The sequence below is a fragment of the Pezoporus flaviventris genome, unplaced genomic scaffold (assembly GCF_033815535.1).
Source record: "Pezoporus flaviventris isolate CSIRO_AGI_PZ_B2104156 unplaced genomic scaffold, CSIRO_AGI_Pfla_v1 ptg000079l, whole genome shotgun sequence".
Taxonomy (NCBI): domain Eukaryota; kingdom Metazoa; phylum Chordata; class Aves; order Psittaciformes; family Psittacidae; genus Pezoporus; species Pezoporus flaviventris.
In genome coordinates, this window is record NW_026892627.1 from 7,106,976 (window position 1) to 7,134,716 (window position 27,741).

At 44.2% G+C, this 27,741-nt stretch overlaps 2 protein-coding genes across 24 annotated transcripts in view; one reads left to right on the forward strand and one right to left on the reverse strand.

Moving 5' to 3' along the window:
• KMT2C (lysine methyltransferase 2C) overlaps window positions 1-23,062 on the reverse strand; it is a 194,437-nt gene extending 171,375 nt beyond the window's left edge. For 15 of the 19 annotated variants that reach the window (XM_061474354.1, XM_061474359.1, XM_061474358.1 and 12 more), the window contains exon 1: window positions 22,213-23,062. In XM_061474354.1, the coding sequence (XP_061330338.1) occupies window positions 22,213-22,385 (173 nt within the window). In that variant the 5' untranslated portion in view covers window positions 22,386-23,062. The other 4 variants (XM_061474341.1, XM_061474360.1, XM_061474357.1 and 1 more) reach the window with 4 other exon arrangements.
• Window positions 22,412-27,741, forward strand: part of LOC133280047 (uncharacterized) — a 44,161-nt gene continuing 38,831 nt past the window's right edge. For 2 of the 5 annotated variants that reach the window (XR_009747047.1, XR_009747046.1), the window contains exon 1: window positions 22,417-22,556. Coding sequence is in view for 1 of the 5 variants with exons in the window: in XM_061474379.1 (XP_061330363.1) it covers window positions 22,412-22,556; window positions 23,177-23,367 (336 nt within the window). In the remaining 4 variants the exon portion in view is untranslated. Of the gene's footprint in view, window positions 22,557-23,176; window positions 23,465-27,741 lie in introns of those variants that run through there. The other 3 variants (XR_009747049.1, XR_009747048.1, XM_061474379.1) reach the window with 2 other exon arrangements.

The window sequence follows — 27,741 nt, forward strand, 5'->3', positions numbered from 1 at the left end:
ATTCAGTTACTTCTGTCACATTTTTCCCTACAGCACCCAATGGTAGACACTAACAAGGGGCAAGAGCATAATTTAGATCATAAGCTGGTTGGGGCAAAAGCCTAAGCGGTAATTACCTGCTCTCACGTGCACATCTTCCAAAACAAGAGTCTTACAAAAGCAATCTACATACTCTTTTTACAGCAGTGGGGCATTTGGGGCATGAAAATTCAAAATAAGGATAACAAAGAGAAAAAAAATAAAAAGGGGAAAAAAAAAAAGAAGGGGGGAAGAAAAGGAGATCTGGAATAACAACACGGAAGTACTTATGGTTAGGATGAACACACTGAGTTCCATCTAAAACAAAGAATTCATCTCTGAAGTAGAATTATATCCAGGAACAAGCGAACATACAAGCAAACTCTTCTATGCCTTCATGTTCTATGAGTGTCTAATTAAGTAACGTTACTCAAATATTTCCCTTTCAAGGCTTGGTAAACCAGGATGAAAACACAGGTCAAAGCAGCCAATGTGAAATCTTTTATTTTTTAGCTATACTACAAAGGCCCTGTCAGCACAAAGCACTTTGTGCAACACTGCAACAGCAAATATGGGCAGGAGGGAGACTTCACCAGAGAGAGACAGAAATGCAATGCACTATGACTAACTTTCAACAGATCTTATGGAGGAGTCAAATATCCTCCATGTGTGCAATATCATCTGTACTTATGCCTGGCGTTGGACCTCAACTTTAAAATAAGTAAGCCCTAACAAGGCCACATATAATGATGATCCATTTTTTACATCAAAGATAATTCAAAAGGAAAAAAGCTTAACTGTGATGTTTTGCCACTCATTGTGATACGCACCTATATCTAGGATGTCAGGGAAAAAAATCTGTGAAGATCACTCAAAGGCACATCTGCTTGCTGGATACATTCCGCATCAGATTACCAAACACAAGGATTTGAACACTCCTCAACAGAAGCCGCTCACCTATTCCCAACACTACGTGACTGCTTCTCTACCACACTGCTTTCCCTACTGAGTTTCTCTGACATTTCCTGGTTCACCTAAGCTGCCCCAGAGAGCACCACTGCGGCACTGCAAATGCCAGGAATCGCAAAAAGACATCTGATATCTGTGATATCACATGCTGGGATACTGCCAGAGAACCACAACATGCCAAAAGGATTTCACAGAGGAAAGGCAGAATTATAAAAGGCTAGCTAAAGGCCCACTGTCAAACTGGGTTTTAATAATTCTCCCTGAAAACACTCTACCTCCTAGAGTTTCCAAGAGCCTTAGTAATTACAAAAACTGGAAAAGCCCAAATAAAACAAAAAAGTACCTTTTAGCTCATTTAGAGTGTGCTTTTGACAACACTCCACAGCCAGTTTCCCTTCTTCTCAGGCTTCATACTTTATACTACATGGCATACATAGCATACACTATTCCACACCAAGAGTTTACTATCCACACTTTAAGAACAAGAAAACAGAGCTGCAAAGCTGTAAGACTTGAGCGCAGTAACAATAAAAGAATACTTCTACCATTATTTTTAAACAGTTGGCTAAATTTCAGGCTGGAAATACCCTGTAAAGCACATGCTGAATGGTCCTTTTAGCCAGAGACAAAAGCAGAAAGCAAAGCAATACATGGCTGCTTTTTATTACTGCTCAGGCGTTTACCTTTAAGATATCATTTTCAGGCAAGTCCAATGAGCAGTCACAGAAAGAAAGCATACGTGATGCAACTACTTTCTACTGGAATATTATGTAAATGACAATAACGCCACCCCCTGCATTCTCCCCTTCCCCCCCCCCCAAAAAAAAAAAAAACAAACTCATAGAACATTTTGCCAAAACTCTGCAGGAATTTCTGTTTCTGAAAGAATAATACAGAAGAGAGAAAAAATAATAACAATGATAAAAAAATATTTAAGCCAAGTGAGTACAGAGTCTGGCAAAATAACGATACTAAAATTCAACAGCAATTGAATTGTTATTCCTACAAAAAAAAAATGGAGAGTATTTTCCCCTAAAAGCATCTAGATATAGCACCGACAGATTATGTACTACTTTGCACAGAACAGATACAACGTAAGAACAACCAAGTCATAAACAGTTTATAAAGACAGCCTGCAAGTGAGGCAATTAAAAAGTACAGCTACTCAATTCCAAGTATATTATCAAAAGAAAGGTCATTTACAATAAAGTAGTAAGGGAAGCATATACCACATACTTGAAAAATAAATGTACGGTAGTCATCAGTGAAATGAATGCCTGGATAGCAGAGACGCAGCTGATCACATTTGCATTGAGAAAAGTATATCTTGTCTCCTGCCTCTGCTTGTCTTACAAGTACTGGTTAAAAATCACCTTAAACAATCTGGGAGCTGCAGTACTTTTTCTGTGGCAAGTGTATTTAGATTGTGCAGGAACGTCAAACACAACATATTAATATCCCCAGGATGTACAAAAAGCACAAAGACCCCTGCTTGCAAGCTCCACCTTAGTGAGTGCGCTTACTTCAATACCCAGTATTTTATATAGTCACTGAGAATCTTTAAATGTCTGCCTGTTTGTTTCAGTTTTGCAACAGAAGTATTAACCCACTATTGCTTTATTTTCTGATAAAAAAAACAACACTTTTTTTTCATGCCGACTCTTGGTTATTTCAGAAACTCCAACTATGCCAAATTACGCCCTTCTAGAAAACAGTGAAGTTAAATAATAAAACAACACTAACTCAAGAACGTTTTTCGATTATGTAATGAATCCAGTTACAGCATTAACTAATGATTCCCCAGCGATTACTGAGTGTTCAGTACTCAGAATTTAGGTCTATGACTGAACCAGCTTTTCAGAAAAAAAATATACACTGTATACAGAGTAACTGGCTCCTACTCTTAAAGAACAGGTTGTTTCGGTTTTGTTGGTTTGGTTTTTTAAATCAACCTGCTACAAAGTAATGCCACTGAAAAAAAGGGATAGCCAGCCTTCCTTTTGTCCAAAGCAAAACTGAAATGAGACTTTTCCTTCGCACTTCGCCCCAAGTTTGCTGAAGCCAGGCAGTTACGTAACACTGACTTACAATCTATTTGCTCACTGCTCATGCAAAAATCATCATATATGATGGTGTGAACATCCATTACATGGTAGAAATACAGTGTATTTTGAAAAGTGCCTCTTTGCTCCTGTCTCTTAATTTACAACTACGAGACAAAAAAGGCAGATGGGAGGATCACCTAAAATTAACACAGGTATGGTTTGGAAGCACGCAAAATTAAAAATGGTGATCTTTTTCAAAACAGTGCATATGGAGTACTTAAGGATACTGAAGAAAAATTTATCCTATCGCGTTTTTCACCGCTCCGGAATTCAGACGGGGAAAAGAAAGTGCTAAAATAAAAAATAAACGGGGGGGGAACCCTGAACCCCAGCGTTGTGCTACAACGAACCGCATAAAGTCGTAATGGTGATCGAACACGCGTGTGTCCGCGCAGGCACCCGCGGGTGCGTCCAGGTGTGCCCACGGAGTGGAGGAAGGTGTAACCTGCGCCTTCTCCCACCCCCACCTTCTTTTATTTTACGTTTTAAACGCTCGAGGATTACCTAGCGAGAGATGTGTAACTCGAACCTGCACATCCACGCCAGCACCGAGGCACGGGATTCACGACCGAGCCCAGCGCCGCGCAATCCCCTCGACCGGGTCCCCCACTAAGTTTCTCGGTCCGGCCCCGGCGGCGGGTCCCCTCGTAGATTTCTATCCCCGGTATCCCCGTCCCCGCCGACTCGCCGTGCGCGGCGCCGGGCCCGCTGTCACAGTTCGCCCTTTAATACAAAGAAGTTAAACGACAACCGTACTCACCGCCGGCGAATTGGTTTTGCGCGACATAGCACAGCCCCGCGGAACCTCTCACAAATCCCCCCTGGAAAATGGAGGGGCTGGCATGGGTGCGATCCGGAGGGAAGAGAAGTTATTTACATGTCACGGCCCGCGGAGACACAGCGTCGAGCGGAGACACCGACTGCTCAGCACTCCCCGAGATCAGCCATATTACCCCCAGCCCCGCCGCTCCGTACGAGCGCTTCGCTTCCCAGGCCACTGCCCTGGGGCCTCGGCGCTGCCGGGCGGGCGCGGCGCGGGCGGCTTTACAGGGCCCCCATGGCGGCGCCGCCGGGAGCGATCCGCCACCGCCCCGATCGCCTCCGAACTTCGGCTCCGGGATCCTCCCCGAACCAGGCTGGGGCCGCCGGCGGAGGAGGAGGGCGGAGGGGGAGGGGAGCGAGGGGAAGGGAGGGGAGGGGAAAGAAAAAAAAAAAAAAAAAAAAAGAGCGAGGATAAAAAAAAAAAAAAAAAAAAAAAAAAAAAGCCGAGCGAAAGTAGATCCGACGCAGCCGGGCGCCGCCAATGTGCGGACCGGAGTCCTGCGGCAGGAGCCGGGGCCGCTGTGCCGACTGCGCTAGCGAGGCTCAGCGGCGGCGGCCGGAGACGCAGCGCCCCCGCCGGAGGCTCCCACCGCCCGGCACAGCCCAGTCCGGCCCCCGCCCCGCGCCCCCCGCCGCGGGGGAGACTCGCCGGCGCTGGCGCCCAAGGGGAACGGCCCAAGGGCCCCGGGGGCTGCGGTGGGGGAGACCGGGAGCCGGCCTCGCGATGTCCCACCGTAAGCACCCGTCCTGCAAGTGCCTTCCCGAGGGGGGGCGGGCGGCAGGACTGCCGGCTCCCTGCTCCTTCCCCGCCTCCCCTCCCCCAGAGCCGGCACTTTCCCATTTAACAAAGCAGCGCAACTCTGAAGTTACAAAAATGTTTCTTTCCAGAGATGCCGGCCGCCGCTCGGGCGGACTCCTCCTCGGCTGATGGGGCCGCTCGGGGCAAGAGAGCGTTTCAGCCCTGAGGATGAAGGTGTGACCTCGGGGACTGGCTTTTTATTGCCACCCCCTTTACCATTTTTCAGGTTGTTCTACGCTTCTCCAAACCCAGTCTGGAACGGAGCAGCTAAGAAAGCAAGCTTGACAAATGTTCATCTACAAACGGCTCTTTCCTAATCCTTCAAACGGTCCCTGCCAATTTTCTTATTCTTCTACAGGGGAAAAACAAATCAAGAACACATTACACAACGATCATTTCACTAGTATTGATAGATACATGCAAACCAATCACTCCGCCAATTAAAGTAGCAATGCAACTGCCTTTGTTCAACTTCCCTTCACACGAAAACTGCTCTTGTGTACTCTTTTGCTTCTGTCAATCTTCTGTAAGTTTTCCTTAAAATTATTTAAGTAATTTGTTTACGTTACTTAAAACTTCTTCAAATATCACCCATCTGCAAGACAAAGCTTGACACGTTGACAACAATAATCTGATTTATCTGCCAAACACAAAGACAATGCATTATTTTCTCACTCATCTGAATTATTATTTTTTTTTAATCAGACTCTCTTGTGTTACACCAAGCTGCAAATGGACACACTTCACCTCGGGCACCTTCTGATGTGGACAAGTAAGTTCAGTATTGCCTGATCAGTAGTGGCTGGAGAACTCCTCAATAAATGCACATAGGAACTCAAAAAGACCACTTCAGCTCCAAGACTGCACAACCTAGACCCCACACTGATTAACACAATGTGATCCACCCTAGTAGAGGGAGTGGGCCAGTGCTGCTGATCGTGACGTTTTTAGGTGAAACACACTTTTAGGTACCTGGCCTACAGGAGAGTTTTTAATCAAACCAATTCTCTAGAGATCAAGATAAAACTTTAAAAAGAAAGCACTCACATGAAAAAATCTCCACGTGTTTGCTCTGAAACAAGTAACTATTGTATAAGAGCCATCTGTGCCATGTTAGTGCAGGTACAGACAGATAAATATATTTAGCTACAAGGAGCTATCAAGCTACAGCTTATCAGCACATCTCTGGTAACCACAGGTGTTAGCACACTTTGGCTGCTGCAGTGAGGTTAAAGATCATAGAATCATAGAATGGTTACTATTGGAAGGGACCTTAAATATCATCCAGTTTCAACCCCCTGCCATGCGCAGTGACACCTTCCACTAGACCATGTAGCCCAAGGCCCCACCAACCTGGCCTTGAGCACTTCGAGGGATGGGGCAGCCATAGCTTCCCAGGGCACCCTGTGCCAGTGCCCCACCACCCTCACAGGAAACAGCTTCTTCTTAATGTATAATCTAAATCTACCTTTGTTCAGTTTAAAGCCATTCCCCCTTGTTCCATCACTACATGCCCTTGTAAAAAGTCCCTCTCCAGATTTCTTGTTGGCCCCCTTTAGGCACTGGAAGCTGCTTCTTTAAGGTCTCCCTGGAGCCTTCTCCTTCTCCAGGCTGAACAAGCCCAGCTCTCTCAGCCTGTCTCCATAGGAGAGGTGCTCCAGCCCTCGGAGCATCTTTGTGGCCTCCTCTGGAATCCCTGAAGCCAAGTCCACATCCCTCTTGTGTTGGGGGCCTCTGAGCTGAATACAGTACTACCAAGTATGTACCAACTATCTCAGTCTAAACCTTAGCAAAGACAGCAAAATGTCAGTATTTTATTTTGCAGTAAGGGTTGGTTATTTTGGTACAACCAACAAGTGGCAAACAGCAAAACTACTACCAAGACATCATCTGATTTACTTATTGCCTTCAGCACTCATAGCTCTTTGGGTTTAACAAGGACAAACCCCTCATGGACATGCATCTCTGCAGAGTTTAAACATTTTTCTAAAGTTATTCTGAGATTAACTAAAATAAGCTCCTCTTAAACTGAAGAAGATACATAGCTTCTGTTTACCACTGGGTATTTTCCAAACTGTATTAAATAAAATGAGTTTCTGTGTTTATACTTCACAGGTTAAGCAAAGCTAGAACACGGAGTTTGTTGTTCATCAGCTATCCCCTAAGTGCCCATTTATATAAGCTGCCACTGCAACACTGGTGCGTTACCTTCTGAGGCAACACCCCCTGCAACATAACCAACACACCATAAATCCACAAAGCTGTTTCTGCTGCTATACCTGTAGATATTTTCAAACATGTTACACTACGTGGAAAAAAAAATAAAGAAAAATACATGTTTTAATACACCAGGTGATGGGTCACCTGACAAGTTGAAGTTTGTTAGTACAATAAGGCAAGCTGCAATTTAATAATAGCTGGTTAAAATAATAACAAATTACTCTCGGTACTTTTTGCTACTGTTCATGTGACCCAAGATGCAAGCTAACAGGTATGAAGTCACCTTAGCTGGCCTTGTTCTTCACTAGAGCTCCAAAGCTCTCGCTTGCAAGATGCGAGATTCAGTTCTTTTACTGTGGAAGTACATTAATAGCCATAAAAATCTTAGCAAGGAGAAAACCATCATTTTGCTACAGCACAGTCTGACGGCCCAACACTGGTTATGTTGAGTAATTACTACTTTGACACACAAACTGCCCACAGGTTGCCTTCAGTAGCATTAGACAATGAGCTAAAAGAACAACTCAGGGTAGGATTTCACGTTCAGCCACAGTTCTAACTGAAGCTGCTCCCATCCCATGCCACCTCTTCCCAGGCACTGAACCAGACCCGTTCAGCTGTATGCTGGGTCATGTTGTGAACCAAATGAGTGGACCTCTACTGCTACAGGAGAACCCAGCAAAAAAGGAGCAGGGCTGGACACTGAAAAAAGGCAAAGCAATTTTGTCTGCAGCAATTCCCTGCCCTGATTCACACATCTCCACAAACGTGTGTCACCATGATGGCAAGGCAGAAACTGTTTAAGCCAACACTTCTGCCAAGAAAATGTAGATGGGAAAAATGGGATCAGTCATCACTCTGAAGACAGACTTTTTCTTTTTTTCCTGTAAGCAACAGAAGCGATGGATTTAATGATTAAGATAAAAACTTATGTCTATACATATGGTGGACTTTTTTCTTCCAAACTCAAGCTGATTAACTCAAGTATACAACTCTTTTGAGTTAACCAAGACAGGTTTAGCAAAGCATGCCTTGTCTGTTTGTGGTTGTTACAATTTTTAACTTGTTAGAAAGTTACTTCACAGCAACCAAGAGAAATTCAGATACAGATACGTCACCACATCCAATATATTCCAATCCAAAATTCAGGTGCAATGTACAAGTAAGAGAGATGGGCTTCAGAATGGGAGGACTACTTGTTTACTATTGCTTGGTCATACATTGGATTTGGTACTTCACCAATTTTAAAGCGTACAAAGATGAGTATATTAAGCAGCACAAAGATGTGCTTGTCTTCTTAGAACATTTGTTTCTTAACTTCTGCTGACCTGCTATTTCCAGTATCTTCAATGGGTTTCATACTATGGTACTATTGTAACAACTTGAGATTAAGCCCAAAGAATATAGTTACAAAAGGACAACAAGCAGAAAAAGAAACTCAATTTTCCTCAGCCTGGCAATTCTACTGAAATGTAAAGGGGATTTACCTTCTGGCACCCCTTTATGATTCCATGCTATGTATTAGCTTGAACCACTCTCTTCTCTGAGTACAGTTTCTCTGCAAATTCCACTTCTCATGCCAAAGCATAGATTACACAGTAGTCTGACTTTTTTTTTTTTTTTTTTGATTTTGAAGGGGTTTGGAAGTTCTTCATTTCTAACCTGCACTAAGACAATCTCTGGAGATAGATTCCATTTCTAAAGGTAAAAAATAATAAATGCTCCAAACCAGATTTTTTCCTCTAGCCTGCACTCTCTCTTTTTGTAAGCATGAACCGGATTCATAGCTCGAACCCGCAATAGGTCAGCACCATGTGGTACAGCCAAGAAACACATTTTAGGCATTAACTACAAATGCACATTAACATGTTATTATTTAAATGGTTTCAAGCCATTACATCTCAAATGTCATAACTAACAAGCATGCTACTAGAAATAAAATTTGAACAGATACAGATATTCATTGAAATAGATTTCTACACAGAAAGCATCCAATTCTGTCTCTGGCTCTGACAGACAAGCTTTGGCAAATATTGAAAAAGTGCAAGGTGTCTTTCTTCCCTGAAGTCCTTCCATACTTCAGCCACAGGTTACCATCCCTGCAACAGAAATGGCAGAACAGCACGTTCCCCTGCAAAGCCTACTGTAACACTTAATAAACTAACGAATGTGAATGGAAGGCAGAAATCCTCCACGACAAGCTGGAGCATACCCTTTTGCCACTGTGGCTGGTATCTTCCTACAAAGCACCAACATGAACACCTCATGGTAGCCTGAGCTCACAAACTGTCACCACAGCTTCCCCAGTAGCACAGTGCAAATAGTGTCAATGGAGAAGCATAGACTGTATCATGTTAAAAAGCATTAAAAAGTAAATAAATATTTGGGAAAAAAAAAAAAATCTAGGTCTCCAAAATTCACATTACCTCTAGAAATCTCAGATTTCCTTACTCACTTCTCCACTCACTTCTTTACTTTCCCAACAGCACTATTTTCCCCAGTACTGAAGGAGCACAAGAAGGTAAGAGTCTCACGGCCTGTGTCCATTTCACACCACTAAGTGCTGCTATGGGTAAAATCCATTGCATAACTGAAACAATATCGTAATACTCCTTCTCAGCAATGGAAATAAAGGGGTGACCAAATGAATTCAGAAAGGACTAGAAACCAGTACAGTCAAATAGACCACAAGTTGAAAAGAAGGTGCAAGAAGAGAAAGGTAGAAATCAGGCAATACCCAAGCACTTACAGACCATCAGAAGATGAGCTGTTGCTTATGACAAGCATTGTTAGCTGCTAACATAGGCAGCATAAAACTGTTTTCAACAGCGTAGGGTGGAAATCCAACAAGAACATGAATTCTGGTATATTTTCTTTAAAGCAATGAAAGTAGCCCTACCCTTTTTGAGCAGACAAACTTTACAATACACTATTTAAAACGAAAATCTGGAATGCCAGGTGGTAGCATTTTTGGGGAAAAAAAAAAAAGACAAAAAACCCCAACCATAGTAAACAAGTAATTATTTATTTAGTATATGTTGAACCACAAAGGTTAATAGATAAGGCAAATATCAAGTGCAGAAGGAATAAGGAACACAGACAATGAAACAAAGATGTAGTAAACTATTTTCTTTCAAGAAATAATGAAGGAAAACACCTTCTACAAAAGGTTACTACACATAATTCACTGTGGAAAAGCAATGAGTACAACATAAGTAATGGCCATGACCATCAGAAGGGATGCTCATAGAAGAGGATCATGCACCGACACAGGTTGGAAAAGGCCTCAAAAGTGAGATAGCCCAACCTCCTGCTCACAGCAGGTCAAACAGAGTCAGTTCCCAAAATAGTTTACAAATATTTTTGAAGTTCAATTTGTTGTTTACATAGCCAAGTAATTATACATAGTGCTGAAATCAGATGGCGGGATCCTGCTTGAAATAGCTTATGCCCCGAACAAACCAAGTACAGAAAACAGAGATCAGGTGATATTCTGGCGGCCTAAATCACACCTAAATCCCTTCATCTAGTATTTCCTATTAGATGACTCTGAGGAACTCCCTCCTCAGTCCTTCTGAATCGCATTTCAGATACCCAGTCCTGTCCTGTGACTAAGCATAAAAAATTCAGCAGAATTAGAGTAGACTTCCTCCTATTCATTAGTAAGCTCCTTGAGAATAGTAAAATAAATATCATTATTCTTTTAAAGCTCTGAAAGAAAACAATTCAGATAGAAACTAGACCATCACAATACTGGCGAAAAAGAAACTGAGGTGGCATGACTATGGGAGCTAGAACTCAGTCTCTGCCCTGTCCCCAAGGCCCATTACTAATCGCTGTTATGGAATATGCTCCCACACCATATGACGTGGTCACATCCATGCAGCTGTATATTTCCTACGTTCAGTTTGGGCTACATGTTGGGGACCAAAAAAATCCCCAGCCAAAACCAAAATGGAAAACCTCAACAACATGATCTAACATCTATAGTCTTTAGATAAAAGCCACCTAACAAATGTCAATCACAATACTTTCCCAAATTCTAGCCCAGCAAGGAAAATAGTGCACCTTAGAAGACACAGGATAGCTTAGAGCCTAAGCTTCAACTCAACAAGTCTGTGCATGTCCAAGACAGTTACAACTTCACTTTTTTAAAGTGTGAGCATATTAACTAAGCATAGGCAAGAAATTCTCATTGGTCTAAAAAAGCCTGTAAAATAACATGGTCAAACTAACAATTTGAAAACAGGTTCTTTTGTGCCAAGACAGTCAAAACCAAGTAAAATAAAAATAAAAATAATAAAAAAAGACACATTAATTGAAAAAAGTAAACTGAAAATATTTTAAAAACAATATTTATTTACATTAGGTTATCTGTAATTTAACCCCCCCCCCCCACTGGCACTGTCTGGTTAATGAGCCTTGAGATCGAGATTTTCTGCTTGTCCATGAAGTAGGTACACAACCAACAGTACCTCCTCTGTTCTGTTCTACTGGTAAGTCCTTATCTGAGAAAACCACACAGCACACAAAATATCAGCTAGTTTAACCAAGTTTTTGTATTTATTCCTTACCAACAAACACATTTGAAACAGAAATGATTGTATCTCCAAGCTGTAAACAGCACACGACAGCACAAATAATACTCTCCTATTCCGTTACAAAAAGAGGTGACAGAATAGCCAGCCATGAGCCAACCCTCACTGCTACATGAAAGACCTTAGGGAAATAATTTCTTTAAATAATCTTGCCTACAGATCATTTATTTCCTGACTTACCCCTCCCCCAATTTCTATGCTCGATTGTCTCCTAAAGGGTTTCTGGAAGACACAGGCAGAAAAATAAATTGGAATTCCCACTGTATCTGTTTTGCACTTTCCTCTGTATAAATCTCTACCTCTACCAGGATACTGGATGCAAGGTTATTTATGCAAAACATGAACCAGGGAAAACTGTGTGTCAGAGGCTGAAGTAGCACTGAAAGTCAGCATTTCCCAGAGCCTTATGGCTTGTTCATCCCATCTCGTCTGCTCCCTCTAGAGCAATTCTGCTGTGAGCTCTTCTTCCTAAACTTGCATCCCTATGGGTTAGAGAACATTAACTGTGGCACACTGTTTGCCCAGGAGGCTGAAAGTAAAACCAATGAGAATTCTGTCAGTCTCACTGAATTCCTCCTTAAAGAAAAAAAAAAAAAAAAAAGAAAAGAGCACACCACCGGTTACTAGTAAATTAAACATAACTGGTGATGTTGGCCTTGAGGCCAACTAGCACACAACAGCCTACATCTAGGCTATCTAAGTCTTGACATCCCAAATGAAGCAGCCACACGGAAACTATGCTGTGAACGGTATGTGGCCCAAACAAACTGCCTGGCCAGCCTTGAGAGCTGTTTGGAAAGAGCGCTGGCAGGCCCAGGTGCAAACTGAACAAGCAAATGCTGCAATAATCTGACAACAGAATGATAGTGCCCAGTGACTCCAAACCTTCTTTCTTCACAATGAAAAGCATCTGGCCCATTTCTAAGTGAAGTTCTAGTCTCATGCAGTTCAGTGGGCCACGGAAAAAAAAAAAAAATATACTCACTTGCCTTTATTACAAGGAGAGGGGGTTACAGAGGAGAAGACTAAAAGTTAGGGTAGAAACAAAACATAAGGCACAAAGAATGGGAACTATGGAATAAGAAACTGGAAAGGCTGAGAAAGAAAAACTTCCATTGACCCAATGAGGGGAAGATAGTTAAGCCTCTTGGAGCAACAAACCTAATCTTTCAGAGCATGAATCTTGAGGGTAAGAGGAGGCCTTCATCATTCAGACAACTAATAGAAAACCAAAATAACAAAACAAACAGCCCAACAAGTTTGTGAAAATGTTGAAGACAACTGTTTCACAAAGTTAAGGATGCCAGAAGAGCAGTTACTTCACACTTCACTCCATTAGGGCAGGCTCCATTTTAAACATCTCAATGTGTGCAGTGATTTGGCTGAAAGTGGTAACAAGAAGCATTCACTGTGCCAAGGAAGGGGAAAAACTGAGAACAGCAGAAAAAGGAGAACAATTTTTTATCTTCAATTAACTGAAATAAGAAAAGCAAATTTCAACAAACTCTTTGAACTTGTTGCTAGAATCTCTTGAGAACACAACTTAAATGAGGGCTGGCAGCTATTGTACTGGAATACACACAACGAGGAAGTATTCCAGCACAGGAGAGAGAGAGATAGGCAATGTAGTATGAACACCACCAACTGCATCAAAAGCAGCCAGTAATAAGGGTCTGAAACTTGAAAGAATCATACTAGGAATGGAAACAAGGGCTTTTTAATGAATATAAAGAAACAGCATAAACTGTCAGGGATAAAAAAATCAGAAAAGATAAAAGCACAGCATGCATTATTACCACTGTGCAATATAAAAGGCAAACAAAGTTTCAGAAGTATTTTAGAAGTAAGAATAAAACCATGAAAATCAGTACATAGCAATGTTACAGAAGAACAAATGGGTAACAAAACAGAATCAAATGCCATTCTCTGTATTATTCCAGCCTTCATAAAACAGATCTGTTGTAGCCAGTACTGAAAACTTATTTTATTAGTCTAAATAGTCTGGGAAATTCAAGTCAGCAGGACTGGAAGAAATTCACACTATAGCTCAGAAACAAACAGAAGAAATCTCTAAACTATGAGTGATATCTTCCATAATACAGTCCTGGTGAAACTGCCCTAAGAGAGGTCAGCAACAATGAACTAGAGCACTCAAAGGGTATTTATCTGCAAATTATTTTCATTCAATTTTTCAGTTTCATACAGTCAACATGGGAGAACACTGAAGGGAGGTTCCTTCCCCCAGGACCTGCATAAGGCAGACGCTATGAACATTTTAGAGGACAAGATCTCAATAAAAATCATTCTGAGAAATTGAAAAGTGGTTCATATCAACCAAGTTGCTTCATAAAGACTAACAAACTTACGAAGGATCAAACAGGTAAGTCAACGTTAAACTTGATCAGTGCAGCAAAAAGGAGACAATCTCCTAATAAATAAAAGGTATTTATGAAAAATGTTCTCCGTTTCAGCTTTGGAGTCTTAACTGCGAGTAATACAAGACAAAACTGGCTTACTCAGCAGTAAGGAATATTTATTTTATACTTTAGGAAGTTAATTACTGAAACCAATTGCCTAGAGATGCAATGGAATTGCATTCACCAGATATATTAAAAGAAGTTAGAAAAACATTTGTAAGAAATGGTACAGACACACTACACAGAAGGATGAGCAAGATCACACCGGAGTCTTTTTCAGCCATGCAGTTCTGTTCACCTGTTGTGATATAGCAAAATTAAATATTCATTTTATTCACTGTGCTTCTGAACTCCACACTTCAGGAACAAACCTAAATAATTCACATTCTGTATTTATCAAATGGCTTGCTAATAAATCTCCCAAATTTTGATACAGAATAGCTCCCATTTAACAGTATGGAGCCAGTCTATCAGGTTTGTTGAAAAAATCTTCAGCAAGAACACTGCAGACAGTCTTCACTGCCAAAGACAGGAGCATAGATACTATTATCAGAACACCCAGGTTCCATGAACCCTGGGATGTTCCAGAAGTCATTCTGGATCAGCTAAGGCTTCCAGACAGTACAGTACTCTCAGTCACGTAAGAGGCTGATACACATTTAGCAGTAGAGACTGCATAGTTGGACCACATCTTTGACATCAAAAATTCCTTTTATCTTACTGTGTCATGCAAGTGATTCAAATGCACATGCTCCAAGAAAAAAAAAAAAATTATAATGGGCAAAATTAAAAAATGGTAAACTTTCCTAAAGCTGATTTTTTTTTTTTCTGATAGCTTAATTAAAACCATTTTTGGCAAGGATTTGTTGTCAGTAATGATGCAGCAGCAGAAGAAAAAAGGCCACTTTTTTTTTCTTCCCCCTGCCAAAAGTCACAGCGGGGGAAGCTTCCCACTTTAACTGGGTTTCTATCAGTTTCTTCAAGAAAAGCAATTAGAACATTGATTACTACAGCACTGAATATTAGTCATATATTTATATTGGAATGGCTGGCAATAGGATTTGGTACATGTGTGATTTAATAAAAATACTTGCAAAAATGTGAAAGGGAAGAATATTCTGAAAGAAGCAAGATCTCACGTGCTTTTATCATAATGCCTATACATTGATATAATGGTAGGAAGAGCTTTCAGAATACCAAAAGCTACTGTTAACATAAAATATTTTACTTATTCTATTATTTTAAGGTACCTTGAGTATTCAATGCAAGAACAATTTGGAGGATCAAAGTAAGAACCCAAGTTCCTTATTTAATCTATGTTTGAGGCAAAAATCAGTTAGATGAGAATAACTCATCTGCCTACAGGCTGTGAAGAAGCCTCTCAATAGCACTTTTTTTTAAAACCACTGACCAACCAACATATATAACACGACTTTAGGCTGTAAAAATCTGCCACAATGTCCTGTAAGAACTCTTGCATTGAAAAACTCGAAGAAGTCAGCCTCAAAAGCAAACACCGTCAAAACTTCAGGCAACCACAGCTGTCGCTTCTCAGACACTACTTTAGTCTGGCAATGCTACCAAAAGCTGTAGCTCTGCCTCTCTGCAGCCTGGCCACTCACTCTGGCCTCCTCCCTCATACTATCACAAACACGTTTCTTTGCCAGGTTAGTTTTAACGCGGATCAATTTCCCAACACAGCTCACCACTCGGCTACACAAACGCCTGGGTCAGCACAAGGGAGAGAGCAAGCAGCTGGTAGTGAAGGGAGGGCAGTCCCGCTGCTGCTTTTCCCTGCCAGAACCAGCTCAAGATTTATGGTGTTTGGGGAAAATGACCACCTGATGTACTCCACAGACTCACTGCCTGTGTTTCTTTAAGTAATAAGAACTGTAGATTTTAAAGTCTTTTTCCTACTTCATCGTATTTCCTTTTAAAGGTATCAGTGCTAGAAGAACTTACTCAATGCAGTTCTTCAAGCAAGTGCCCACACTTACTTTTACTAACTCAGGAATGGCATGACCGGGAATATTCAGTGCCATCCTTCTACCAGAAAACAGCAAAAAGAAAAGCGAAAATGCACAATTCAATGAAAGTTAGCAGCAAACAGTACTTGCTACAGCAAAATCTTGCTTATCTGTATTTATCTAAACTATATGAATTATGCAGACTGCATGAACTAGTAATCAAATCTATTAACACACATAAAGGAGAAAAGCTTTCAACAGTTTTTAAAACTTGTTAGTCAATGTTTTATAACATTTTAGTGTACCTATGGCAGCATTTCTTAAGAAGTTAAATCCACAGCATCAGTGTATAATAACACAAGGGAGAGACCATCAGCAGTGGATAAGGAGATTTTATTTTCCCCAGTTACACATGACCCTGGCTGCCCCTCCAACATCGCTGTGGGACAACTGGGCTAAGGAGGGTACAAACAACTCTGGCCTGAGAAGGGCAGAGCTTACCTGCTCTCGGCAAGTCAACTGCCTTGGAAAACCATCCCTCAATTCAGATGACGACAAAGAATAGAAATGTCAATTCGCAATTACTCATAAAAGAACAATGACAAGAAGTCTGTAGAAGTCAAACACACTAACAAGAAATAATAATATTAATAATAAAAAAATATATCCACAAGCAAAGCCAAGAAAACTGAAGTGGCTTATTGTTTAAAGTCTCCTGCATCAAAAGATGTCTGGTGTGTGGATGGCTCAAAGAGTAGCAAGCAAGAGACGGGGTTCTTATTCCTACTTCTGTAAAAATGTGCCTTATGACCAATATATCTAAAAGGCTGAGATTTCACAGGCTGTCATCGTACTTGATCTGCCATTACACTGTCTGAAAGCACTTGGAGATCCTCTCATGACAACAGCTACAGAAGTTCAGTGGATCATCAAATACAAACATTAACAAACTGACTGCAACGTCAAAGAAGAAAAAACCTCAAAGGATTCTTCATTTGCAAGTGCAGTCTGTTTCAAATTGTGAAAAGTGTAGGCTAAGGTTGTTGAAAAATATCTCTTTCCAACAGTAAGCCTAATCTCACTCACCCTTAAGACACAAGTGAAGACACCACTTCATGTTAATCAACATTTCAACAACTTTGACAAGGAGGCAAAACAATTCTATAAAACCCACTGTGTGTAACAACTTCCAGTCATCCAATCCAGCACACAGGTCCTGTCAAGAACTGAAAATCAAAAGATTCATACAGAGATCATTTACCAGAGCTCATTCACCTGAACAAAATAGTACTGTGAGGAATTTAAGCCGGGCTCCTATGCAAGAACTACATAAAACAGATGGGTAATTGCTTGGCAATAAGACTATGATGAAGTCATGCAACATGGGCTGCTGAAGAAAATGGCACAAAGTTCCCATGGGACCCTGGCTCCACATTGCTCTGTCCCGTTCTACAGCGGATTAGAAAGGCCTTCAAAGAGTCGGTGTCAAATACTGATTATGAAGCCTACTCCCATGCGTCACCTCTTCACACTGTGATCTAGTATGTACCTTCTGGCTTCTGGCCAAACATCTTGATACGTGGCTTGTACAGGCAGAACTATAGGCCACTATTTGCTTTACTACCTTAACCCTTATCTGTACAATAGCTCTACAAAGCCCATCCCTCAAACGACTTCAGTCTGGCAGTAGTGAGCAGTAATGACTTTCCCTAAATGTGAACATGCATTTAGGAACATTTTTATTGTATAACCCTACAGAAATTTTCCATTTGGAGATGTTATATTTTGCAGTGAGAAAAGAGCAGGCAAGTAAATATACAAATAAGTATCACATAGTAAGTATCACATCACATACTTGTGTGAGGAACTAAAGAAACACAGCTGAGCTATAAACAGAATCCATCCAACACGTTAAGGTTCTTTTGAAATAAGTCTAGATATCATTAAATATTGGCCTACCCTAATGCAAATGCAGCTAAGGTAATGATAAAAACTGTTAAATAATCATTTCCTGGCAAAAAAATGCTATGCTTAAGTGTCCTCAAACCTATCTGCATGTATAATATCTACGGCCTTTGAAAACCTACTGCAGCTTACATTGGCCAAAGTAATGAAAAATTAGGACAAAAATTAGAACATAGGTAATTAAAAATAAACAAACATGAAATTTTCCACAAATGTCATGCTTTTTGAAATCATTATCCTATGCTGTTTTCAACTACACACATTTTCAAAAATAATTTGTAACATACATCAATGTCTGATGGATGCTGAATATAAAATTTAGAATGAGCTTACATACTGACTTACAAAGTAACTGCTATCATGATCACAACTAATGAGACTAAATTTTTGCTACATCTGTCTATGCTGCTTATAACCTATATAGACTAAGAAAGATCTAGTACTTAAAACAGATTACGAAATTGTTTACTGCACCTGTACAATACTATTCTGATACATTTTCATGAATAACCAGCTGTTCAAATAACAACAGTATAGCTAAAACGGAACCAATACTCTTCCCCTGCAACTTCTTGATTACATTCAGGAGCATAGCCTGGCAGTTGAAGTATAATCCAAGTACAGGAGTTAATTTTCCAAGATTTCAGGCTATACAATGAGATGGCCTTTGGTTATAGTTCTGTGTGTTCTTCTCCCTTCCTGATGAAGCATATCATGAACAACCTACATGCTCTCAATTTTGAGGCTCTGCATGGCTTATACTAGTTCTACTTCTTAAATCTGAATTGCTGCTCTACTCAGATACCCAGTTGTCAACACGTAAGGAAGAAAATACGAGCGTTTGACTAGCACTTCAGGCAGGAAACAAGCTGTCTGTAAAAATCCTCAGGGTGACAATGCTTTATCCTTTAAATATACCCTCCAAGTCTGATGCCCATGAATCATTCCCCGATGTGGAGATAAACCATGGTACTTGAACTTCTGCATCTTCTTCTGCTCATAGTATTCTCACAGATCCCTTACGCTTTCCCAACCCATTTCTTAACATTTACATGCTGTCTTATCTTTACATTTAAATTAAGAAATTGTGCAGCAGCAACCTTTGCTGCAGGTAGTATAATGGTGCCCTGGCCTCTAGGCGCAATTACAATATAAATAATAAAAATGAACTGTTCACCTAAGATTAAGTCCCCTGACAATGCTATTCAGGAAGCTATATCCTTCAAACAATGATAAAAAGCTGTTCCAGCATCAAGCTAAAGCTCAGTAACTCACCAGGTACTGACACCACTGATTCCCAATTCATCACCTATAGGAAATGTGAACTGTTCCATTCCCTGTATGTACCATGTCCACAGTACCACCAGGATTTTTACTGACAGGTAAAACACAGGATGACAGAGACTTGCGTAGAGCTGTCCTACTGAAGAACCCTGTGCTCCCTTAAAGTAGGCCTACTTCTCCTACTTCTGGGAAGAGTTGAGAATCACTGGCATCTCACAGAAGCAGACTCAAGGCAGTTTTCCATCTGTCTGCTTAAAACTCATTGAATTTGCTTAAAAACATGGCCTTCAAGGAGGTAAAATAGCAACCTACAGCACTCTCCAATATGGTATTGTTCTTTAATGGAAGCATCCATAGCTGAGGAATTATTCTACTTTGGCTTTGCCAGTTTAATGCAGGGCTCTCTCCTTTATCATTACTTAGACTGAACATTCAGTGGAACATTTCCTATAATGGGATAAAGCAGTTGAACAATTTGACTGGCTAATAGTGATTTAGACATGTGATTACAGTACAGAAAATGGTCTGACATATGCTCTTTTATCTGTTTTACATGAGGCACATTAATCCAACTGGAAAGCACAAAAGTGAAAAGGAAGATAGGACCAAGCAGTCCTAAGAAAAACTAGAAAATATTTTTACTTCTTTTATTTCTGCATTTGTTTAGCTAATTGTAATCAGTATTTTGTATATAGAAAAACTTACAAAATAAAACTATTTTCTCCCCTAAATGGATGCGACTAAAAAAGACCTGTCTATACCTTCTCCATGAAAGTTTGAAAACAACCATTTTTCATAATATCATAGTTTTAAAAGAATTTATGACTTACACTTTTACCAACATTACAGGTTTTCCATAAAAATGCAGAAGGACACTCAGCACCGCACCCAGGCAGGAACAATCATAGTGTGAAGAAAGGAAGTATGGGCTCATTTTAATTTTTGTCTCTGCTAATTGTATTTCCAGCTCTTACACAAATGCTTATAGTCAGGCCAGCATAAGTACATATTTTTACAGAAAAAATTAATTTCCTCCTAAAATTACCTGACAGTATTCCCATGACACCAAAAACCTAACTGGTAAAAAAAAAAACAAAAAAAAACAGGAATTACCTCCTTAGCACCCACTTTTCATCAGAATTATGTACAAAACCTCAAATTGGCCTAAAATACATCAATTTTCACAAATGACACCACTCTGGTTTTTGTGCAGACTGGTACATTTCAGATGTATTTGCATTTTTCTTCCAAAAACTTCTTTGAAAATAAAACATTCAAAGGTTTCCCATGTCAGGTTTGGATTCTACGCGCAGAACTAAAACCAAAGTACTTAAAACTAAGCATAAAGGAGAGAAGCACAAGAAATTTACCGCACGTGTATGTTTGCCAACTACTTTCAACTACAGCTGTATGAAAATTTGTATTGAGCAAATATGTAATTATTAAAAGAGGGAGCTGCAAACAATACATCACCATCAAAACCAGGGATGAGCATTAAAATCTCTGAAAGGAAGCCTTCATCAACGACAACAACAACAAAAAAAACATATATCCCAAACTAATGATAGTTCTGTCATGGGATATTTATGTAACATATATTTGTGAAGATGAATTTGTACAGAAGCAAGCATAGTCTTTGCCATGTGTTTAGGTCCAGCCCAGCAGAATCCCTCGCTGGTGTTTTGGACTTCCACCGTGACATTATGGTGGGATTCGATCTTAAAGGTCTTTTCCAACCTAAAGGATACCGCTTCAGAAACCTGCGGTGAGGTCTGGAGCGGATATTTAATGAAGCGCCAGCAACTCACCTGGTTAAATATACTCGAAGGGTGTCAAAATGAAAGCGTCCCTTCAAAACAAAGGGAAAGAAACTCTGGAAGCCCGAGGCTCCAGCAGACTCGACCGCGCAGAGGCTATTTTGCTAACAATCATCACGCTTCTCCTCAAAACGGGCTGGCCCAGCTTTGCCCTATTATTGCTGCCATCAGGTTATGTCATGGCAAGACCCATCCTACTCAGAAATAACCCGCGAGGACCGCAGCCAGCGCGGCAGCGGCACCTCCACGGAGGCGGCCACAGGCCCCTCGGAGCCCAGCCCTGCACCTCAAGCCTATCAGCGGCGGGGCGGCCATACCCGCCGCTTTGCCCGGGTCTCTCGTCGGGCTCCCTGTACCCGCGCCGCGGGAACTTGTGCGCGCCGGCCCGGGGATGAGGCGAGAGGAGCGGCCCCTCAAGAGGGGCTTCCTCGGGGAGGGGGGAGGGCGGCACTCACTGGCCGTTGGGGCTGACGAACGCCCGCGTCCCCTACGGGGAGAAGCCGCGGTGAACGGAAAGCTGCCAGGGCCGGGGAAGCGGCACCCCCACCTCCCCCCCGTGTGTTTGTTGTGCTTCGGCACTGTCCCGCCGGCGCGTCCCTCCGTGCGAGGCGGCCGGCTGACAGCTCCCCACCTCCGAGCACACGGCAGGGCTGGCGGCGGACAAACTCCTGCCTCAACTTTGCGTGTGCGCCTCCGCACCCGCCTGGGTGTGTGTGAGGGGGAAAGGGGGATTCTCCTCTCTCCTCGCCACCCAACGAGAACCGTCTTTTCTTTCCCAAAAAAAAGGGGGGGGGGGGAATCAAAAGGAAAAGCGATGAGGAACTACCGTCAAGCACAGAGAACAGCCAGGAGACGCTGAAGGCAGCCGAGCGTCCTGGCGGAGAAGAGACCCAAAAAGGAGAAGGGAGAAGGTGCAAAGGCAAGGGAAAAAGAGGAAGAGGGAAGAGGGAGAAGAGCTAAAGAGAAACTCCGAAGGAGAAGAAGAAAGGAACAGGGACGGTGAAAGAAAAGTGGAAAAGGGAGAACAGGCGGAGGAAGACAAAAGGTGAAGAAGGAGGAGGAGGGGAAAGTGCAAAGGGGAAAGGAGGAGAAGAAAGACGTGCCCTTCTCAAAATGGCATTAGGCAGGAGGGAGGGGGCGACGGGCGGCGAGTCTCCGCTGACAGCTCTGTCTGCGCCTGGCCGCCGGCCCCTGCCCCTCTCTGCCTCGCACACACAAACGCTGAACTTACTTCTTTCTGGCTCTCTGGAAAGGGGAAGCGCCATCTTTGCGAGGCCGGCCCCTAGGTCTTTTGTCTGTGGCTGCTGCTGCTGCTGCTAGGGGGGGAGCTCCAGGCTCGGGGGGCTGCTGCTGCTGCGGCGGCTCCACCACCGCCACCACCAGACTCTTGTCCTCCGTTGACATCCTAGTCAGCAGGACGAGAGAGACACATGGATGATGATGATGAGGATGAAGATGAGGATGGTGATGGGGATCCCGATGCTCCTCCTGCTCCCGCGGCTCCTCTCCTCCTCACCTCCGCCTCCTCCACCTCCGCCTCGCATTGCTGGCCTCAGCCGCCGCCGACCAGCACAGGTATCAGGGGAAGCAGCATGGGGAGAGCAGGAGGAGGAAGGGAGGGAGGAAAGGAGGGGGCGAAGAGAAAGAGCGCAGAGGCAGGAAGGGTCTCACACACAATAACACCCCCTCCCCGGCTCGGCGGGGTCTTCGGGGCTGGGGGAGGTGGCGGGCGAGGTGAAGAGAGCGAGCGAGAGGCGGCGGATCCCGCCGCGGGGCGCCCCCCCCCCCTCAGAGGCCCCGGGAGCTGGCGGCGGCTCCGGCTCCTGCGCTGCCCGGCTGCGGCGGCCGCCGCTTCATTGTACACTGGCCCTGCGCCCTCCCCCCACGCTGAGCCCGCGGGGGCGGAGGAGGAGCAGGCGGCGGAGGCGGCAGGGGCCGAGACCGAGCGGAGGAAGTTTTGACAGCTCCAGCTGTTGTGTGTGTCGAGGGCTCAGTCCGGCCGGGCTCCACGTCCCCTTCCCAGCCGGGCCGGGAGCAGGAAGTTTAACTTTGGGGAAAGAAGGAGGAGGAAGGGTGAAAAAGGGGGAGGAGGAGGGGCTGCCTCCCTCCCCGCGGGGTGGAGAAGGGATCCCGGCGCTGCCGCCGCTGCCCTGATGTGTAACCCCCCTCCTTTCCCTTCCCTCTCCCCCCGCCAGTGCGACACATAGACACAGGACCCGCCCGCCCGCCGCTCTCCTCCCCCGCCGCGGCCCCACACTGCGCCTGCCCGGCCCGCCCGCCGTCCGTCCCACGGCGCAGACACCCATCCGCTGCCGACACTGACCTCACGGGCTGGCTGCCGCGGCGGGTTGCGGGGAAAGCGCGGAGCGAGGACGGAATGGGATGAGACGGGACTCGCCGCCCCGGGGAGCCCCACGCACCCACCCCGCCCCGCGGGGGCCGGCAGCCCGCTTGCTTCACCACCCTCTCCCCGCCCTTTTTATTTATTTCCCCCAGGGCCCCCCTGGAAATGAAAAAAGCCCCATCTGTATGTGGGATGAAAGTGGCCGCTTCACATCGGGGTGCTCCCGCACCGGGGCTGAGCTCCCCGGGACGGCGGCTTCGGGGGCAGTGCACGGTGGCCGGCCCGGCGGCGCTAGGTCCTCCTGGGGAGCAGGGGCACGGCTGGCTGCTGCCTGAATGCGGGGAGCTCCCCCCTTCCCCCCGACGTGCGTCTAGGGCGCGGGGCTGGTGGGGGAAGGAGGCAGCGAGGAGCCGCGGCTGCCCCGGGGGAGGGGAGGGGAGGGAAGGGAGGGAGCAGAGTTCAGCACTGTGTGCAAGGGAGACAAAGTCTGGGGAGCGTGGCCGCTTTCCAGCAGCTCCGGCTAGAACAGCTGCGGCCGGTCGGGGCGGAGGGAGGGGAGGGGGGGGGGGGGCTCCCCCGGGCAGGGGCCTAGCTGGCAGCCTGCCCGCCCGGCTGCGCCGCGGCTTGGGGCGGGGTTAAGCCTCATTACACGGGATTTAACGTGTCCCGGAGGCCGGGAGGGACTCCGGCTCCGAGGGGAGGGGGAATGTTGTATCACTGCAGCCGGAGAAAAGTCCGGCCGTGGGGCGATGAAGTGGACCGCACTCCCGGACTTTCCTCCCGGGCCCTGCCCCGGGTGGGAGCGGCCGCGGAGTGGATCGGGGCTGCCGGTGCGGAGTAGGCCGTGCCGCTGCCCGCCGAGGGCCCCCGCCGCCCGCCTTCGCACCAGGCGCCGCCCTGAGGGCAGCCCCTGAGGCGGCCTCTTGCCTCCCTCACTCCCTCCTTCCCCTGCCTGCCTGCCTGCTTGTCTCTTTGGCTCCCTCCCTCCGCGCTTTCCTCCCTGCTGCCTGCCTCCCGTGGTGGGTAGCGCCGCGGGGCCCCTCTCCCCAGGCCTGGGCCTCCCTTTCTCCTTCCCCTGTGTCCGGGGCTGGAGCTGCGGGTGTGAGGGGTAACTCGGTGCAGAGATGCTGAATCATGACATCGGTCGTATGAACGGAAAAGAAATGAACCGTGCTGCCCTGCAGCGTGCAGGGGTCACTCGTGTGGGGCAGGCACGTTTGAGAACTTCGCCGGACTTGGGGAAATCGTTGGGAGCGATACCTCCGAGACTCCGAATACGTACAAATTTATCTTGAGAGCGCTGCGCTCTTTCTCCCTTGTCATTTAGGTTTCTGTTCAGTGTTTGAATCCCCGTTGGTAAAATGGCCTAGGGTAGCACACAGGTACGACAAGGAAAGGAGGGTAGGAGGAGCTAATGTTAGTATTTTTATGACATAAAAATAAAGAGAGGAATCCAGACCTTTATGCTGTTCTTCCCAAATTTTTAATGTGTCAGCTCCAGGAATACTATATTAAAATGGCATGCTGTGGCAAATATGACTTCTGCTGGCCAGTTTTCCTGGGAGCCATTTCATAATAAAAAGCCTTTGTTGGTGCATTCCCTAGGTTTTTGAGTAATTAAATTAGAACTTTGTGACATTTTCATATTTATATGTTGAGATAAAGGTTTATCTCTATCTATACTCATACTTGTATACATGTATGTATTTAAAATTATGTAAAGCCTTCCCTTTTGGTTAGCCACGCAAGGACAACAGCTGGATTGTTGGCGTCATTTCTTGGCCTTATTACTGAAAATGTACATATTTCTACCAAACTGAAATACATATCCTGAGCTAAGTGTTTGTATGAAGTTGGTAAATGACAGTGTAGGTATACTGCTCAAATGACTTCAGGTATGGGAACTTAATCTGTTTATATATTGTCTGAGACAGAAGAAAGTGCCTTTGAATTTTGTTAACTCAGGCAAGTTAGCATAATTTAACTGAAACCGCTTGTGCCATACAGGCCCAGACTTGGGTGGAGTGGAGAGGAAAAAAGCAGGGAAGGGGAGGGTGATGTAAAAGGCTACAGCCTCTGCACAGTGGGATCGCTGGTGTGGCATTTACTCGAGTTGCCAGGTTGCCCTCTGGTCTGCTAAAAATAATGGCCATCCCCTGAAACACTGACTGTGCATGTGCGGCTCTGCTGTACATGCGCAATGGCCTGCGTGAGTATGGGATGTGTCAGAGCTACTATGCATGGGCAGATTGATGGGACCTGAGACACGTAAGCATGCTGTGGGCTCAGATCAACTGCTGTAGGTGTATGGGGAATAACTGTCACATCCCATAGCAGAAACACAGTGAAATCACCATATCCACTCTTCCATGCATGGTTCACCCAGTCGTCCCATGCAGACATTGTTCAATAGACCACCTAAAGTGGCTGAGCTTTAGGCTTTGTTTCATCCAAAAGCAGATGTATATTTATTTCTTTTTTTTTTTCTCCGTTGTTTTTTATATTAACTATTTATATGTGACTAACAGTATAAAATCTGAGTGGAGGCAGGATGAAGTTAGTTCTGGTGTAGCGTGGTCTAGGACAAGAGTGTGTTAAGGGTCTTAGGCCTATTCCTCATGCTGCTGTGCCTCATCTCAGTACATGTCCAGACAAAGCTAGGCAGGTCTGTTCTGTGAACTGCTGCAGTCACTGCCATGGCAATCAAAGGTGCGAAGAACTATGTAGGACTGAGAGACTTGTGAGGAGGAACCTGAAGTGGAGATGGAATTGTAGGAAACTATATTTGCTAGTATTATTTATCACTTGGTGGAGGCAGCGGGACAAGCTAGGAGAAATTGTGTCACCAAACATAAATTCACTATAGGAGTCCTTTGTTGGTTCAGGACATTTGAACAGCTCTGTCAGGAAAATTTTTACATCTATTTATGCCTAGCCTACACCAGCCACCTCTTATAAATATCTCTATCTGGAAAACGCATTTTTACAGCAAAGATGCAATATTAAATGAACATGTCCTCTGCTTTTACTGAATCTTAAGAGATCCTCCAGTTCATTATGGAATAACTCAGGTAAACCAACTCACCTAACTTTTTTTAATTCTCAGGGCCAAGCAGCTTTGAAACTTTCAACAAGAGTTTTATGTTCTAGCCTTCCTTAAACATTTCTGGGGTTTTGGAATTATTTCTGAAATGTGAGACCTTTGCAGTACTGATTAAACAATGCATGCTAACAGTTTTAACTTCAAAACGTAAGTTCTCCCAATATGCTTAAGACAAAGAGTGATACCTTCATAATAGAATGAGTTGAAGACAGGATGTTGTCTTAAATTGCCTAGTTAAGGAAAATGACAACTGACAGGTAAATACCATTGTAGCATTATACAACTAATGTGGTGTATGTAACAAAAGTAATGAGAAAAGTCTTTCAGATTGTATCGGGAATGGGATCCAGGTACTTTCTCTTTTCATAGAATCACAGAATGGTTTGGTTTGGAAGAGACCTTACAACTCATCCAGTTCCAACCCCCTGCCACGGGGGTTGGAAGTGGCACCTTCCACTAGACCAGGTTGATCAAAGCCCATCAGGCGTGGCCTTGAACACTGCCAGGGATGGGGCAGCCACAGCTTCTCTGGGCAACCTGTGCCAGGGCCTCACCACCCTCACAGTAAAGAAGTTCTTCCTAATAACTAATCTAAATGTACACTCAGGTTAAAATCATCCCCCTTGTCCTATCACTACATGTCCTTGTCAAAAGTCCCTCTCCAGCTTTGTTGTCAGCCCCTTTAGGCACTGGAAGCTGCTCTGAGGTCTTCCCAGAGCCTTCTTTTCTCCAGGCCTAACAAGCTCAGCTCTCTTAGCCTGTCTCCTTAGGAGAGGTACTCCAGCCCTTGCAGCATATTTGTGGCCTCCTTTGGACTCACTCCAGTAGGTCCACCTCCTTCTGATGCTGGGGTCCTCAGAGCTGAATGCAGCAGGTGTCTCATGAGATCAGAGTAGAGGCGAAGAATCCCCTCCCTTGACCAGCTCCTTTTGATAGAGCTAGTACATGGTTGGCTTTCTAGGCTGCGAGCGTGTATTGCTGGGTCATGTTGAGCTTCTTGTCAGCCAACACCCCAAAATCCTTCTCCTCAGGGCTGTTCTCGATCCAGTCTCTCCCAGCCTATGTCTCTGCTTGGGATTGCCCTGACCCATGTGCAGGACTTTGCACTTGGCCTTGTTGAACTTCAGGAGGTTTTACCACATTATTTCAGAACTCTGCCAGATTGTTCACAGCTCTACATAAAGCAGAAGTTTATTTTTTGTTTTCTTCACACACATGTTTCCACTGCAGAAAAGTTAACCATATTATCACAAAGGCTTCATTTAAGACACCTCAGCAGCATGCTAACATTTTAAATGCTCAGTATATTGAAC